This window comes from Haliotis rufescens, unplaced genomic scaffold (genome assembly GCF_023055435.1).
Source record: "Haliotis rufescens isolate VD_foot unplaced genomic scaffold, xgHalRufe1.0.p SCAF_5, whole genome shotgun sequence".
NCBI lineage: Eukaryota > Metazoa > Mollusca > Gastropoda > Lepetellida > Haliotidae > Haliotis > Haliotis rufescens.
The window spans coordinates 38,713,046-38,731,683 of record NW_025964223.1 but is presented as its reverse complement, the minus strand read 5'-3'; the positions used below and the strand labels follow the sequence as shown (position 1 = coordinate 38,731,683).

The 18,638-nt window shown below is 40.3% G+C and overlaps 1 protein-coding gene across 3 annotated transcripts; it reads left to right on the top strand.

Annotated features, from left to right (window-relative positions):
* The first annotated feature begins 3,638 nt into the window (after positions 1 to 3,638).
* Positions 3,639 to 17,946, top strand: LOC125373132 (quinone oxidoreductase PIG3-like). 3 transcript variants are annotated; one of them, XM_048384011.1, is made up of 8 exons: positions 3,639 to 3,828; positions 10,589 to 10,726; positions 12,510 to 12,645; positions 12,987 to 13,118; positions 13,264 to 13,476; positions 14,604 to 14,708; positions 15,867 to 15,958; positions 17,351 to 17,946. In XM_048384011.1, exons 1-8 carry the CDS (start codon positions 3,745 to 3,747, stop codon positions 17,546 to 17,548), a joined length of 1,098 nt encoding a protein of 365 aa, XP_048239968.1. In that variant the 5' UTR covers positions 3,639 to 3,744; the 3' UTR covers positions 17,549 to 17,946. The 3 variants fall into 3 exon arrangements, with proteins under 3 accessions (XP_048239968.1, XP_048239969.1, XP_048239967.1); XM_048384012.1 differs by lacking the exons at positions 3,639 to 3,828; positions 17,351 to 17,946 and adding exons at positions 7,905 to 8,006; positions 16,427 to 17,344; XM_048384010.1 differs by lacking the exon at positions 3,639 to 3,828 and adding an exon at positions 7,908 to 8,006.
* Positions 17,947 to 18,638: the final 692 nt, after the last annotated feature.

Here is an 18,638-nt window from a genome sequence, read left to right as displayed (position 1 = left end):
CCGGAGTTACATTTTGGCTGGACTAACGACTCTAGTCCAATCAAAACCGCGTAACGACATAGACATCCGGTTCGTAAACAACATGGAATTCAACGTGCGGATATCGGTCGACTGCGGGCTTTGCAAAACATGTGTGCCGCAAACTTGGCGTCGACAGATATTTTGCAAATCTTTTCATTTTTTCAATCAAGGTGCTCAAGTGATTTGATGCACTTCGCTGGGTAAGACCCGTTTTATTACAATATAGATCTTGATTACCGATCAGTTCGGCAAGGGTGGAGTTTACACCATCCCTCTAGATAAAGGCAACTGTAAGCTGGTGAATCCACAAATTGAAATCAACAAGTATACTACGGTTACAACTGTAGTAGGAATAAAACTGTTTTTGATGATGTGGTCTCACCCTCTTGTAGGCACAAATATTTTACGCCTTTTCAATCGTCGTCAAGGGTAACGACCTCAGTTATTCATTCAACCAATTATAATTTCGCAAAACAACTTATAGTTTTTCAAAAAACAATAATTAAATGAATGTTATTATTTTTTTAAATATCCTATAAAATGATACTTTGAGATATTATTTGATGTGAAATGGAGGACAAGCTGGACTGACAACCAAAGTAGGTAAAACCAATGTTTGGTTTCACTTCATGCTATTTAATGATATCTACTTGGGTGTCCGATTTCTTTTACATTCGATCTCTGATGTAAAACGTTTGACATGTTTGTAATCACTGCATGGGATCAGAAGTGAGTCACACATTTGTTGAGTGCTGCCTTTGATACGCCATCAGTGATAAGGTTACCAATCACTCCTACAGTCTCTACATGCTTGTGTATGCAAGACCTGTGCTGGCTGTACCAAACTATCCCTTTTGCTTATGCAGTTGACGCAACGAGAAGGATGTATCCATATGTACTGAGAAGTGCTAGTACAAATGAACAAGAAATCGCTCATGGGAGTTCAGTATGTTGGCAAGCATTTACCTATTTGGTTTCGTACTTTCAGTGTGTTACATAGGAAGCGTCCGAGTTCATTATGTCCCAGTGTGAACTGGAAGAGGGTTTCTCACTTTCAGCGTTTTAAAACTCCTTGTTTTGCCTTTTAGATGAACTCTGTGTAACATAGGAAGCGTCCGAGTTTATTATGTCCCAGTGTGAACTGGAAGAGGTCTTGTAGGTTGGAGGTTCTGTGGTTGTTGCTGACGTGCTCGCAGTCGTTGATCCAGTGCATCCCATAAATGTCCGATTGGGTTTAATACTTGCTGATAGGGTGTATTACAAATCTCAGGCTAGATTCAAGGAAGAACGATCCACTGCTATACATACGCACTGTGGACAAGGAGTCTGTTTATCGAAGGTGGCATTTCAACCAAACTTGGCCTTCTGAGACTTCTTATCAGCGGCTAATCCCACAGCTGACTTTCACATAAGTGTCTTCACAAAGACTTCTCTTGTCAAGTAATAAGCAGTTCCTTGTGAACACCATTCACTTTTTCATGCAATTATTGCTGACGATTGGTTCAATAAGTTTACGTTTTGGCTATTAATTACGAATGCTTTGCAAATTGCTCATTTGGCTTAACGCTGTTTATTAGTCACCCTATAGTCACTGTCAATTGCATATATATATGCTCGTATAAAATGAGAAATGAGGCTTCCCTGGAATCAGATCGGCCCAAACAGCTAACCATGGCACCGTTCCTAATCAGGATCTTAAGAATGTCTTCATGGCGGTTGCTATGGATTTACCAGACTACGAGTCGCATTACGGAAAGTACGTAAAGTTAAATAACTTTCATTTATGCACCACTGATGAAAATATATAATCATTGTTCTGTAAATATCGATTGATGGTCGTTCAGAATGTATCAAATGACTCCGAGCCGACCAGTCCGTGTTTTATTCCCTTAATGCCGATCGTGAGCGACAGACAGGGTAACAATAACACGATTAATATAACTGTTACATAACTCATAGTCGTATCAACAATGCTTTACAATCTGATATAACATGTCTGATACAGTGTCACTAATTTAGTGTGGCTAAAATAGTGCTTGATATAGTTTGTCTGATATCGGGTTTCCGATTTAACGTGTCTAATAGATCTAGAGTGTGTCTGATTCAGTGTGTCTGATATAGTGTGTCTGATGTAGTGTGTCTTTTATAGTGTCTGATTTAGTATGTCCCATAGAGTGTATCTGATATAGGGTGCCTGATTTAGTGCGCTTTATATATTGTTCCTGATACAGGGTGTTTTGATTTAGTGCGTCTGGTATAGTGTGTCTGACATAGTATGACTCATAAAGTGTGTCTGATATACTGTGTCTGATTAAGTGCCTTCTATAGTGTCTGATTTAGTGTGTCTGATATAGTGTCTGATTTGGTGTATGTTGTTGTGTCTCTGATGTGGCTGATGAAGTGTGTCTGATTTAGTGGCTAATATAGGGTTTTTGATTTAGTGTGTCTGATGTAGTGTCTGATTTTGTCTGTCTGATTTAAGTATCTGATTCAGTGGGTCTGTTACAGTGATTCTGATATTGTATTTCTTATATAGTTTGTCTGATGTATGTCTGACATAGTATATTTGATGTAGTGTGTCTGATACAGAATGTCTGATGTAGTGTCTGATATAGTGTTCTGACATAGTGTCTGATTTAGTGTGTCTGATGTGTCTGATATAGTGTGTCTGATAAAGTGTGTCTGATTTAGTGTATCTGATAAAGTGTGTCTGATTTAGTGTATCTTATTAAGTGTGTCTGATTTAGTGTGTCTGATATAGTGTCTGGTATAGTGTGTCTGATATAGTGTCTAAATTTAGTGTAGCTGGTATAGTGTGTCTGGTATAGTATGTCTGATGTAGTGTGATATATTGTCTGATTTAGTGTGTCTGATTTAGTGTGTCTGATCTTGTGTCTGCTATAGAGTCTGATGTAAAATGACCACGCATATTGGTCAATAGTTGGCCTGTTTCTGTTTGTTGAGATAGTATTGCTATTTTACGGCGGCTTATAAAATATTCGAGACCAGACAATCCAGTGATTGATATTATGAGCAACGCCAGCAGGGTACGATGGCACGAAATCTATCAAGTCCCCGAGCTTGACTACCCGATCTATTAAGTCGTGTAATACGACCAGCATGTAGATAGCTGGGGGCCATTCAACCCAGAATGTCATTGGGTTTTGTTTTTTTTGTTATATCTTCACAGGGATCAGAAGGAATTGTTGGAAAACACAAACAAAAGTCTTTCATAATCAATCATAAAATTAATATTAGTACAATATTTCAAAATAATGATAAGGAGGGCCCAGAATCATTCCCTTTATAGCACGTGAATTCATATTTCAATTGGTTGGTCTGGTATATGCAGTATCCAATATGCAATCTGGTATAATACAGTGTATTTGTACATGCATGTACGTGGGAATCAAACATGAAACATCATTTCCATTAATAAACGTGCATGCAACTTGTGCTTTCTTTTATCGTAATAAAACATAATCATTGTTGTTTTCCAACTTCTAATTTCCACTGTCAATATAATAAAAATAATATGAAGTGTTCCGTCTCGAAACGTTGTCCGTTTGAAAAGATAAAGTGCGATTTCACTCGGTGATAAGTAAAGGACGAGTTACCTCCCTTCCTTAAGCAAACCCAACACGTTGATGTTTTCAACTCCCACTGACTCTGAAGAATAACATTGATTATCAGATAGACCGTCCTTCAACGGTGGACAACCGTATGGTGGAAGTACACGTGACGGCCGAGAGACTCATTGTATGTGTGTTATTCTTTACGCACGCTGTCAACACCGCAACCAACATGGTCAGTATTCACCATTTATCGGAGTTGTAACGGGGTCAAAGTTGACTTCATTTGTCGTATTCGATCGCATGCATAGCTACGACTGGGAACAGGTGTTCTGTGCGAGCATACGTAATTGGTCCCTTATGTATTAACCAATGTACTGGACATATCGGGGTTTGATTACACATATAGAAAACAATTACATCTTCAAGTGAACTGATATTACCGTATTTACTCAATTGGATGCCATGGCGTCTATTAACTTCGCGCTGGTCTTTGGCCCGTCGTCTACTCTGTTTAATGCTGGCACCAGGCAACTCTCTACCTTACTGAATCACAAATTCTCAAGTCGCACAAAGGGTGCATATGCAGAAAACGGTAAGTATAAAAAACAACAACATATGAATGTATAAAAGTATATCAGAGACCCGGCGTCTGTTTTGTGGGACATGCCCCGGATGTCAGTGAGAGCCCGGCGTGTACTAGAGACTCAGCTTCGAATATAGGAAATACTGTATGTCGTGGAAGGTATATGTCCGACGACGGCGATGCGTCATCACGGCAGCCAAATTATACAAAACACATGTTTATGATGAATACTCAGTCGTCTATTCTCAAAATGTAAATTCGAAATTCTGACTTGAATATTTGAATATTGACCTAGATTTGACACAGCACACTAGGCTCTGTAAACATCTTTTCCAATGAAATTCCCTTGCGTGTTTTTTCTTCTAAAAAAGACAAAGTTGTTAGTTATTATTTATTTTTGTATTTTGTTGAAAATAGCTTTATAAATTAAATTCAGAAATAAATGTTCACATTGTAATTCTAATCTGGGACATTATGACCAGTGAAATAGGTATCCACGTTACCGACACATATATACGTTACTACTGATAACATATGGGTAGATAAGCTTGGCACAATTAGATAGAATCTGGGCTGCCTACTGGCAAGTCAGGGAAGTTCTCCAAGTTGGAGCAGGAGACAAGGAAGTGGTAGAAATGGGTTAGAATAGGTCTTCAGCAACCCATGCTTGCCGAAAAAGGCGACTAACGGGATCTGGTGGTCAGGCTCGCTGACTTTGGTTGATGCATGAGCTCGTATCCCAATTGCGTGTATAGATGCTTATGATGTCAATCACAGAATTGTCTCATCCAGGCTCGATTATTTACAGACCGCCGTCATATAGCTGGAATATTGCTGATTGTGGCGTGAAACAACAAAGAAAGAAACAAACAAACAAAAGAAATGCCCATGCGAGATATGTGACGAACATCTGATACATATGTTACAGAATCCGGAAATGATGTTCGATGTCAGGGACTAAAAACGTAATGATGTTAATGCTGTTACAATATGTATTTATCATATGAAAAGATTTAATACTTTAATTGTTACATAGTTACATAACACTTAACTTTATTCTATTCTACGTCCCTGTCCCCCCAGTCTTCCTATTGTACATATCGTATTTGAATGTTGTAAATAACATGGAGAGGGCGTTACAAGGTGAACAGCTTCAGTCAATCCATATCACTTTAATGAAAAGTATGTTGAAAACAAAACCGATTCGATGCAAAACAACCTTCACTCACTCACAACGATGTAGTCACGGCAGCTGGGAGCGGGTCGACTGTTAGGAGGAGGGGCAGAGAGAAATAAGACGCTTGTCAGTGTTCTGGCGCCATTTCGGGTGTTTTTTAACCCAACAATCCTCAGCGAAAAAGAGGCTTTATATCCCTTTATAAAATGCACGCCAAAACAAATCACGAGATAATTTTAAATAACTTTGTTCAGAAATATAATACTTATTTCTGAGTGCTTGCCCGTTGCATTTCTTAATATGAGGAATAGTTGCAATACGGAAATTAAAATGTTGTATTATTAAAATCGAAAGCGTGAATAGAAATATAACGACAGACATACATTTGGATGAACTGTGGTATATACTGACGGTGATCTTGGTAAACGTACAAATATTGTCAAATTCCCAATGAATTCTGCCCGAGATAAACCTGTTAAAAAAAAAACTACCGTCATAAACATCAGCACTATGTTGGAGGCGCATTAATTTCAATATTTACAGATATGTAAAATACACATGTGTCCAATGCATTATTTCTCTACCGGCATCATTGACTATATATATCAAATGCAAACACGTGTCCAATGCATTATTTCTCTACCGGCATCATTGACTATATATATCGAATGCAAACACGTGTCCAATGCATTATCTCTCTACCGGCATCAATGACTATATATATCGAATGCAAACACGTGTCCAATGCATTATCTCTCTAGCGGCATCATTGGATATATATCAAATGCAAACACGTGTCCAATGCATGATCTCTCTACCGGCACCATTGGATATATATCAAATGCAAACACGTGTCCAATGCATTATCTCTCTACCGGCATCATTGGATATATATCTAATGCAAACACGTGTCCAATGCATTATCTCTCTAGCGGCATCATTGGATATATATCAAATGCAAACACGTGTCCAATGCATTATCTCTCTACCGGCACCATTGGATATATATCAAATGCAAACACGTGTCCAATGCATTATCTCTCTACCGGCATCATTGGATATATATCTAATGCAAACACGTGTCCAATGCATTATCTCTCTACCGGCATCGTTTGATATATATCAAATGCAAACACGTGTCCAATGCATTATTTCTCTACCGGCATCATTGACTATATATATCAAATGCAAACACGTGTCCAATGCATTATCTCTCTACCGGCACCATTGGATATATTTTAAATGCAAACACGTGTCCAATGCATTATCTCTCTACCGGCATCATTAGATATATATCTAATACAAACACGTGTCCAATGCATTATGTCTCTGCGGGCATCATTGGATATATATCTAATGCAAACACGTGTCCAATGCATTATCTCTCTACCAGCATCATTGGATATATATCTAATGCAAACACGTGTCCAATGCATTATCTCTCTAGCGGCATCATTGGATAATATCTAATGCAAACACGTGTCCAATGCATTATCTCTCTACCGGCATCATTGGATTTATATCTAATGCAAACACGTGTTCAATGCATTATCTCTCTACCGGCATCATTGGATATATATCTAATGCAAACACGTGTCCAGTGCATTGTCTCTGCGGGCATCATTGGATATATATCAAATGCAAACACGTGTCCAATGCATTATCTCTCTACCAGTATCATTGGATATATATCTAATGCAAACACGTGTCCAATGCATTATCTCTCTAGCGGCATCATTGGATATATATCTAATGCAAACACGTGTCCAATGCATTATCTCTCTACCAGCATCATTGGATATATATCTAATGCAAACACGTGTCCAATGCATTATCTCTCTACCGGCATCATTGGATATTGATCTAATGCAAACACGTGTCCAATGCATTATCTCTCTACCGGCATCATTGGATATATATCAAATGCAAACACGTGTCCAATGCATTATCTCTCTACCAGCATCATTGGATATATATCTAATGCAAATACGTGTCCAATGCATTGTCTCTGCCGGCATCATTGGATATATATCTTATGCAAACACGTGTCCAATGCATTATCTCTCTACCGGCATCATTGGATATATCAAATGCAAACACGTGTCCAATCCAGTGATTGACGTCATTAGCATCTATCCACGCAATTTGGATACGATGACATCAATAAAGTCCGCGAACCTGACCACCCGATCACGTTAGTCAGCTCTCATCACAAGCAAAGTCGCCTTTTACGGCAAGCATATGTTGACCTATTCTAACCCGGATCTTCACGGGTCAATACCAGTTGAAGGTGGTGCAACAATGTCAGTTCACGAACATATGTAGGACATGGTGTGAATATTTCTTGCCACATCGTAATACATCACTCACTGATCATGTCGCTCCGTAATTCTCCCCACAACATGTGAGGATGTTCATTTGAAGCAGAAACAATGAGACAGGACATGTGTGATCGCCATCCTTTCCATTATTGAATAATTGCAATTTCCAAGTAAACGCTCCTTACTTTCACTTTTTATTCCCATCCTGGAGTGCACGGCATGACACACTGATACATATGCCAGCTGATGTGCATACTGTCGGAGTTTACAGTCCGTGGTTCACTGCAATGCTTCGGTGCAGGACACTGTTCACACACATGGCAAAACAGGTAAGACAGGTGTGCACTGATGATAAGACAATATTTTCTTGGTCAATAGGCCAAAACGCAGGCGTCAAAACGACAACAAAGAATATTTTTTGTATTATATGCTACGGTTAGAAAATAAGACCCCGGCAACCCATGCTTGTCTTAAGAAGCGTCCTAATGGATCGAGTAGGGGACTCAGTGAATTATATGTCTCGTAAATGATGACAGGTATAGACAATATACATGAGCTGTGGTTTATTCTGATGGTGATATTTGTCCGTAATGAATTCTGCCAGCGGCAATGTTGTCGTCGGTCTTTGCACTGATAAAATATGTTGCCTCCATGAGGTGTATTTCATCAGTTCTTACTAAAACTCAGGTTCTGAACCACACACTGTTGCATCCATGTTTACTTCATTCCAGCAGTCAAATGCATCTACAGCTATTGGTCTATTAAATTCAACATTGCGCAATACGTTATAGGATAAATGTACGTTTACCGTTTTTCCTGTAATAGGCCTCCTCAGAGATAACTTCATAGAATTGCGTATATATTTCTAGTCTTACCCCAATTTTTTGTAAAAGTGTTGCTCTATAAGAACGTGGGGACCCGGGTTAAACAGTTCCCGACAATATCGCTTCTTGAAAGAGGCGACTAAATGGCCGGATGGTCGGGATGTATTGCATGTTATCGTACTCATAACATCAATCACTTGATTTTCCTGTTTCTGTACTCGATTATTTACACAACGCTGTGTTAAAGCTAGAGTATTGTTGACTTCAGCGTAAGACAAGATTCAACCAAAATATGTACATGCTGATGTAATAAAGGTGTTTGAAGTTCACCCGGTACATGTTCCCTTTGACAAAGGGCAGTTACTCTAGCGGACAGACCGATGGATTGCCCCGAAATGCAAGTAAAAACAATTGTTGTTTTGCGTATATGTTGCTTCGCCACTGTATAAGAAACAGATTTCAGTTGGAACTATATTGGCCACTGTCACTGTCCGACTGACACATCACTTACCCTGTGACGTAATAAATATTAATGCGCGCATTCCAGGAAAACTCGCAATGTTTAGATAATGTTTGTGAGAGAGGGAAAGCGATTTTAAAGCACAGAATTATAGAATGTCATTATATGATAAAGAGGTCATCACGCTTATGTGTTTAGGGATGGTAAATATCCTGTATTGGGAATAAACACTATGTTATTTAGCTCGCCAAGGTTCGCTAAATACAATGTTTGTTCCTAATGCAGGATATTTACCATGGCCAAACACACTCGCGTGATAACCTCTATTTACCCGTAAAGATCCATTTGCGTAAATCGATGGTCATGATGTCAGTCATAAGATTATCCAGACCGTCCAAAAACTTTCTCTCTGTAGATTTCTATCGTGTTTTAAGCAAGAACTGAAATACCACACATCCTTTGAATATCGTAGTAACCGCAACTTTGCATTTTGTAGCCTGTAATTATTGATATAAATATTTAAATATGCGTACTGACAGTGGCTGAAAAAAGTACTATTCTATGGATATTAGTTGATGATGCGGCCGTCAAACCAGCTGTTTGAATCAGAGGGGGTTCATTGTGATTTCATAGCCTCTGATTCGAGTAAGTTCCAAATTCATGGTAGAATGAACCTGTGGCGATTACAAGTGCTGGTCATTATTGATCAATTAGCCGATCATGTAAAGGTGATTATAATCATGTGTGAAATAGATAAAGATAAATACCCCGATTGTTGTAGACTGTCACGGTCAGTCGAGGCACGGGTCGAGTCGATAGTTTGACTGTGTATTTCTTCGTTTCGTTCACATGGATGGGTCGTAACAAGGGTATTTGTGAATGGGCATGCTGTGAAACTCCCTTACTCCCTTATGTATGCTAAAAGGCTAAGTTCAAGATTAAGGTGTCTAAATGATCTTCTGCATTTAATCAGAATGCTAGGGGATTTTCAGGGGTATCCCCAGGATTGTGGAAGTAGTCCGTCAGTCCGTCAAGAAAAAACGTGAAAATTGTCAAAATGTTTCGCGGTCATTAGACCGGCACCTTGTCATATGGAAAAGCTGTATATCGCATAAACTTCAAATTAAAAAAAATGTATTCATATCTGTTTCCGTGTATGTTTAACACACATTAACACAGAGGTTAACAGTGTATGCCATTACCCGACCTACTCAAACTTCACTGGTGATTGCATCCTGCTAACATAGTTTCCATTGTGACGTCCGCCATTTTGTTGTGTAGAATTTACCTCACTAATTGTAAATACAGCATACAACTTAGAGCAGTGGCGTCTCTCACCACAAGTGTGAGACACTTGAGACACCATCTTGACCCGAAACAAACGAGGAACGAGTAGTTAAAACAGGAGACCAAGAACAAATGAAAATGGAGACCAACAGTAGTTAGTATCGGGCCCCAAATGTTTTTAAGATAGAGGACCAATGGTAGTCAGAGCAGGTGTCCAAAGGTATCTAAGACCAGGGACGAAACGTTGCTGGAGTCGGGTACCAAAGCCGATGATAAAGAATAACCGGAAACCAAAGTTCTCGGGTAGGAATCAAGTTGTCAATAATATGTATTATTTCAGATGATGCGAGCAGCTCAGTTTGAAAAGGGCGGCCCCGAGAATCTGTACGTAGCAGAGGTAGCCAGGCCTGTTCTTGGGGAGGGTCAGGTGCTTATCAGGGTGCATGCTACCGCCATCAACAGGGCCGATACCTTGCAGGTAAGTGGCAGCAATGGCTGGTATGGGGTGATCTCGAATTACTCTGTAGCAACTCAAAACTTGTATATGTGTTCCATAAATGGCCTAAATCATATAAATATCGATTTTAGGTCCTCGTCGTGGAGGTATAAGGGCTACCTTTAAATATGAGGGTTGACTGAGTCTCATTTTGACATACTTGACCTAAGGACATCAAAATTATATATTTTCAAATGATGTTGGGTGGGTTTTACACCAGTTTCGTAGAAGCCCTTCCCTCCACTGCTACTATACGTTGTTCTAGTAGAACAGAGTTCCGTCATGAGTTGTTTTCATATCTGGGAAGAGATGGAAGTCTGACAAACCCTGATGACGAGAATACGGTAGGTGCTGAAGGCGTTCAAAGCAACACCCGTGGATTGTAACCCTGGCAATGACTGATGTGCACTGAAGCGTTGTCCCGATGGAAAGGTGCTTTGATGAAAGAGCTCTCTTTTTCTCAACTTCACACGTCTCTTAATCTTTGTTTTATCCTGTTAATTACCTAAAAAATGCAACATTATATGCTCTGCCTTTGTCCGACCTTTTCAAGATAGTCCACCATGATGTCACCCTCAGAAGCCAAGGATGTCATAACCATTGCTGTTGATGATTCTTTCTTTGCCATCTTTGGTGGTGGTAATGTCAAATGCTTCTGCTGTTTTGATTGTTGTTTTGGACTCACGCTGTAAGTGGTGAACCCAGGTTTCATCCACAGTCACAAGTCTGTTGTGCCTGACCGTTCTGGGTCAGCTTCAAACAAAGTTGGATTAACACGAGTCATGTTGTGCCTGATCAGATGTCAGAGGCTTTGGAACCCAACAAGCATATACTTTCTTCAATGCCAACGTTTCTGTGATAATGGAATGTACTCTCTCCTGGGAAATGCCCACCGAACTAGCAATACTACGCTCAGCCATTAGCCGGTTGATCAGTACTGTATCGTGGATTCTCTGGATCATTTGGGGCGCGGGTGGCCCCGTCGTCTAAGGCGCCGCGATTCGCTGTGCAGAGTTGTGTCCCTTGGGCACGCCAGAAACCTACGATTGTGGGTTCGAATCCCGGTTCGCCCCGATTATGTTTCTAGGTTTGTCAGCACCATACCCGTGGTCGTGGATTTCACCGAAGTGGTAAACGTCTGAGACCTGCATCACTTCAGGCTTTCCTCCAACGTAAAGCTGACCCGCCGTGATATAACTAGAATACTGTGAAAGGCGGCATTAATCCCAACTCACTCACTCACTCACTCTGGATCATTTCTGGTGTGTCTTCTAGGACTGGGGTCATCTTCAAGGCTCTCCTTGCCAAGCTTAAACTCTGCTGCCCACTTCTGTACAGTGGCACAGAAAGGGTCTTACTTCCGTTGTGTTGTACACTTTTGTGGCTTTTTTGGCGTTATTAATCCTTTTTCTGCAAGAACTTGATCAATGCACGTTCGACAAGTTTGTCCATTTTCCAGAAGTCATAAACTCCTGCTTATTTTACTGACTTGTCGCAACAAAACAATTTTTTTCCAAATTGACTCAAATTTTCTTATGGATATACCTCTATGACAACATGTAATGTCCACAGCAAAAACTTTCACTATTCTTTTATGTGAGTCAAAGAACGTATCAATCAACCTTGTTGATTTTTTTAATAAGTTTTTTGCGTGGTTGTCCTGGGTCATAAGGGAATATGCTTTGAGGAAGAAGTAAACCAAATTTAAATTTTCATTGGAATATTTTCATTTAAGAATGTTTATATGACATACATGGTGCTTCAGAGGAAGGGTCTGTACCCACCCCCTCCAGGAGAGAGTGACATTTTGGGTCTAGAGGCCGCAGGCGTGGTGGAATCTTTTGGACCTGGATGTTCAGGGAAATGGAAGATTGGCGATAGAGTTATGTCCCTTTTGGCAGGTACGGTCTTGCTGGTAATTCAATCTGTATGATGGTACTCATTTGTGTGGATAGGAAACTACATTTCCTAATTGTCGAACACTAAATCAATTATTGATCTCCATTAATTTTAAATCATCTTTGTCTATTATGCCTTCATTTCATTGAAAATGGTGACAGCTGTCCCTGTCTAATAAGAATAAAGAATATAGAAGATTTCTGTCTGTCAGGTCGGGTAGAGCTTTCCAGACGCCAAGCTCACAATAGTTACATATACACTTAAATGCCACTTGATATTGTAAATAAAAAACATCACCATGAGAACAATCCATAACAATACACAATACAAGTCCTGTATTCAGGGGGAGGTAACTCGGAGTATGTGGCCAGTCCAGAGAAACTCCTCATGCCAATACCAGAAGGGATGGACTACATCAACGCTGCAGCTATACCAGAGGTGTGGCTGACCGCATACCAGCTGCTGCACTTTGTCGGTAAGTGGTTCTGATGTAGATGCACATGTTGGTGACAACATACCAGTTCCTTCACTGTATTGGTTGTTAGTTCTGATGTAGAAGTACATTTGTGTATGACAACATACCAATACGTGATGTAAGTTAGCACTTCTTTCTCCAACAGGCAAGGTCCAGACGGGGGAGACTGTGCTGATTCACGGAGGAGCAAGCGGAGTGGGGACAGCCGCCATTCAGTTGGTATCCCTGGCCGGTGCCAAGTCCATAGTAACAGCAGGATCGGAAAACAAGATCGCCACTGCCACGTCCCTTGGGGCCTCAATAGGTTTCAACTACAAGGAGGGGGACTTCAGCCAGAAGGTTCTGGATGCAACAAACGGTAGGACTATTTGCATTACAGTCTTGTATCGAGAATGTGTAATTATAAGTGATCTATCTCTGGTAACTTGTAACGTTTTAGAAAACTAGTAGCACCTAAATCAGTTAGAACCTGTCGACTGATGCTACCACAGAGGTGGATCAAGGATTGTTTAAAGGGGTGAATAACATGTAGGTGGGCTGTTCAAATTTTGAATTCTTAACTACAAGGAGAGGGATGTCAAAGCAGACAATCAGATGTGATAGATGGCTGTCCTCTGAGTAAGATAGAGAACTTGTGACACATCATTTTGGGGGCATTGTTGGAGTGGCAGTACCTTTATCTCCCAGTTGAGCAATATGATACTGTCACTGGTAGCCAATCTATTATTGACTTGTCACCTTGCAGGGAATCTAGGATTCTACTGCTACTACTACTACTACTACTACTACTACTACTGCTACTACTACTACTGCTACTGCTACTAACACATTTCATTCTACAAGTGGATGCTCATAGTGCTACATTATTAGAAATTTGTGAAAATCCGGCTAGAATTGGTCTTCAGAAACCCATGCTTGCTGTACAAGATGACTGTGCTTGTCTTAAGAAGCGACGAACAGGATCGGGTGGTCAGGCTCACTGACTTTGTGGATGCATGTCATTGTATCCCAACTGCGTGGATCAATGCTCATGATATCAATCACTGGATTGTCTGGTCCAGACAGATTATTTGCAGACTGCCATCATGTAGCTGAATATTGCTGAGTGCTGCATTTAACAACAGACAGACAAACAGACAAAAGAAATGGCCAGGTGAGACATGTGACAAGTTTCCGATACATACGTTACAGAATCCGGAAATAATATGCAAACATAAAAAAAACATTATTATTTCCCCAGTCAGTGAATTAGTGTGCAGTCGATTTTCATTCTCAGCTTCCTGGGGAGTATACAACTGACAGGGCTGTTAGTCAATATTCAGTCACCCACTGTTAAATTAGCTTTTCTATCTAATCATTGACTCACCGACTTATATCCATCCGTCTGTGCTGTGAGAAAGATCACACAAAGGTAATGGATTGATTACATATTACATGTCAATTACAACTCCAGCATCATTTTTAGCATGTGTTCTTCATCCCCAGGCAAGGGAGTTGACGTCATCCTGGACTGTGTGGGCGGGTCCTACTATGAACAGAACATGAATGTCATCGCAACTGATGGACGATGGGTGCTGTATGGACTGATGGGTATGGATGAAGAAATACGGAGTAACCCTAATGTTATCAAGATGCAGAGGCAGTAAAATGTGTTCATCTACAAATACAGATAACAGTTCGTGTGAATCTACAGGCGGCATCACTGCATCAAGACGGAAACTCATATAACACACTAACAAATAATTTCAAATACATGTAGTCGATCTAAAGAACATGATATTAATGAAGATAAGTGATATTGTGCTTGCAGACGTTGAAGGTCACTATTGTGTATGAATATGGCTTCTATAATGTTATAGGTTTTTGAAAGGCATTTAGAAGTGATACAATAAGGAAGATAATTTATGGATGTCAACTTCTTTATTATATGGAACACAACGTTTCGGAGTATATGCTTACTCCTTCATTCTGATGAAGGATTAAGCATATACTCCGTAACGTTGTGTTCCTCATAATAAAGAAGTTGACGTCCATAAATTATCTTTCTTATTATGTTGTAGTATAGATCTATGCATCAGTTATTCAAAATACATTCTGTCTGTGAAATGTATTTACCAAAAGTGAGCTAATGGCATAGTGTATCTGTATCTGTACGTATTTCTTAATTTTCAATACTTTTACAATTAAACACCTGTGTATGAGAATAATTTATGTGATAATATGCTCAACTGACCCAAGGATATTTTGGCATACTGAAAAGGACAGATCTTGAACTGAAGGAAATGTTTTTGAAACCTTGATGAAAGGTCTGACAACTTAGCTTTTGGCTTTGCATTTTATGTGCAGGTTTGGTAGTAACGTGATCAAATACAAACCTATAGCTACGATTAATGAAAAATACTGATTTTTAATATTCAGAAGAAAGTGTAACTATTATGTAACACTTGTCTCTGACCGCATGTCTTATTGAAATTAGCTTTTGTCAAAGACTTCAAGTATTAGAATGAAGTTCAATGCATTTATCTAAGACAGTCTTTTTGACACCTTTCAAACATTTGGCGTAGTCATTAGGTCCACTTTTTCCAAGTGAAAACTAAGAAAAAACACAGCCATTGGACACTCCTCATAACTTGGAAGATTTCAAAAGCTTTTCCTGATCTCAGTTGAGGCAATTGAGTTGAGGTAAATAGTGCTGTTATTATAGCTCACTCCTACGGGTATCAGTACTTATAAAGGATGTTTTTTCAGGCGGTGGCCAGATCAGCGGTGACGTGTTGGCGAAACTGTTGCGTAAGCGAGTGTCCATTACAGGAACCACACTCCGTGCTCGATCTCTAGAGGTAGGAAATGACAGGATGTGTAGGTTTGTGTGAAACAAGTATCTTGAAGTCCTTTCCTCCACAGTCAAACACTGACATACCTCTTCTCACCTCTGACAGTCAAACACTGACAGCCCTCTTCTCCCAAAGTTCTTTCCTCTGCAGTCAAACACTGACTGGTCTCCCCTCTGACAGTCAAACACCGACAGCCCTCTTCTCTCACAGTCCTTTCCTCTGACAGTCAAACACTGACTGGCCTCTCCTCTGACAGTCAAACACTGACAGCCCTCTTCTCTCACAGTCCTTTCCTCTGACAGTCAAACACTAACTGGCCTCTCCTCTTACAGTCAAACACCGACAGTCCATTTCTCTGATAGTCAAACACTGATAGCCCTCTCTTCTGACAGTAAATCACTGACATTCTACTTCTCTGACAGATCATGCCATCTTTGCATGACTCGCGTTATTAACATGCTTATGTATTTGCAGATTATTATTAAGGGTGGCACAAGTGGACGTGTGGTCTAAGGCTCCAAAATTTGATGAGTATACTCGTAGTTGCCTGCTTTAGTGATGCCAAGACCCGCTGAATGGGGGTTTGAATCCCCAAATACCGATTACCCTGTGCTTACTGTAAGAGCAGACTGGTGAGGTTCGGGTTGTTAAATGTTGAACTTGGCTGATAGTGTGTCATTGTCGACACATAACTTTGCTCTTGCTGTTAGTGCTTTGTCTGCCTGTGGGGATTCTGATAAAGAATTGGTCCAGGTGAGATGAGTTTGGGTTTAATGTCGCATTCAAGATTATTGCAGTTATACAGCGACTTGTACTAGTCCCGACTAATGCCCATTTTATAGTGCTGGAATTTCGCTATCAGTGGTTATTACTAGTTATATCCCTTCTATGTCCTTCCTAGTGACCAATTCACCTCTCACATCACGTGCATTTGCTCCAAACAAAATGGCGGCGCCCAGTCAAGACGATCTGAATGATATTCAAGATCGGTGTTGTAATGAAACGGGTCTTACTTCGCGATGTGCATCAAATCACGTGAGCACCTTGATTAGAAACATGAAAAGCTTTGGAAAATATCTGTTGACTCTGAGCTGGCGGTACACATGCTTTGCAAATCCTGCAATCGACCGAAAACTGCACAGCAGTTTACGAACCAGATGTCGATTTCGTTATGCGATTTTGATGGCATAGACTCATTAGTCTAGCCAAACTACAACTCCATAACTCCAGCTTAGTGCGGGAACATGCAGACTGCCGTGATATAGCTGAATTATTGCTAAGTGTTGAGTAGAGAGTGAGTGAGTTAAAATTTAAGGTCGCATCGGCATTATTTCAGCCATACAGCAAAGTGTTGTGTAAAGGGAAATTCACTCACTTACTCGTATTCCTGTTTTTCAGTACAAGACTAAGCTGGTTGGAAACTTCACAGAGAAGGTGCTTCCACACTTCAAGTCGGGCAGTGTGAAGCCTATTGTATTCACAACATTCCCACTGGAGAAGATCGGGGATGCCCACAAAATGATGGAGGAAAATAAAAATACAGGGAAGATTGTCATTGAGGTCATTCAAGATACAGATAAGAAAGATGAACTTTGATTGATCTCGGCCGACTGCTGTAGCAGGATAAAGTATTGGAGCAAATTCAATATTCGCATAAGAAAGATGAACTGTGATTGATCTCGGCCGACTGCTGTAGCAGGATAAAGTATTGGAGCAAGTTCTTAGAACAGATATGTACGCCATATATGGTATTGGAATGGTCTACCAATATATTGGCATGATATTCTGTCGACAATAATCAGAAAAGTAAACATTGTTGAGTGGAAGTAATATGCCATATGCTACTTGAAGGTCATGAATCTGTTACATGTCATGCTCTTTGATTTGTTGCAATGTTATGATCGATATTGCAAGGAATATATTCAGGAAGACATATATATTTTTTCATTGTGCATGTGTATAAGTACATGAATAAATTATATTTGTTAACTCGATTAATTGGCTATATACGAGATGAATTATGTGTCATTCACCAATATTAAAGCTGTGTGACGGCGGCCTTAAACAATTAAATCTGGACCAGGCAATCCAGTGATTGATATTGTCAGCTTCGACCCACGCCATCGGATATACGTGACATGCGACCGAAAACGTTACCGAGACTGAACACAATGGCTCCGTGACTAGTATAAGGAGTTACTGAGGTAACGTATGTACGTTGGAAAACTGAGCTGGGTGCCTTACTTGTATTACTATTATTTTAATAGTTGAGTGTTGACATTCATAAGAGGACAGTTTTACGGTAGGGAGATAGAGAATCTCACCCAAATCCTGAATTTTATCCCATCAGGAAATTCAAATTCTTTATATCCTTCGCAACAGTGTCCTCTGCAGGAATGGGTAAAAGAGTGAGTGACTGAGTTGGGTTTAACGCCGCTTTTAACAGTATTCCAGTTATATCGCGGGGTGCCAGCTTAATGTGGGAGGAAAGCCCGAAGTGATGCAGGTCTCAGACGTTTACCACTTCGATGAAACCCACGAGCACGGGTATGGTGCTGACAAACCTAGAAACATAATCGGGGCGAACCGGGATTCGAACCCACAATCATAGGTTTCTGGCGTGCCCAAGGGACGCAACTCTGCACAGCGAATCGCGGCGCCTTAGACGACTGGGCCAACCGTGCCC

Excerpts from the sequence above, each read along its gene's own strand:
- LOC125373132 (XM_048384010.1), top strand. The coding sequence starts at position 7,914 with ATGCCAGCTGATGTGCATACTGTCGGAGTTTACAGTCCGTGGTTCACT. Across the intron at positions 10,727-12,509 it reads ACAGGGCCGATACCTTGCAG|AGGAAGGGTCTGTACCCACC; the intron begins GTAAGTGGCAGC and ends ATGGTGCTTCAG. Across the intron at positions 13,119-13,263 it reads CCAGCTGCTGCACTTTGTCG|GCAAGGTCCAGACGGGGGAG; the intron begins GTAAGTGGTTCT and ends TTTCTCCAACAG.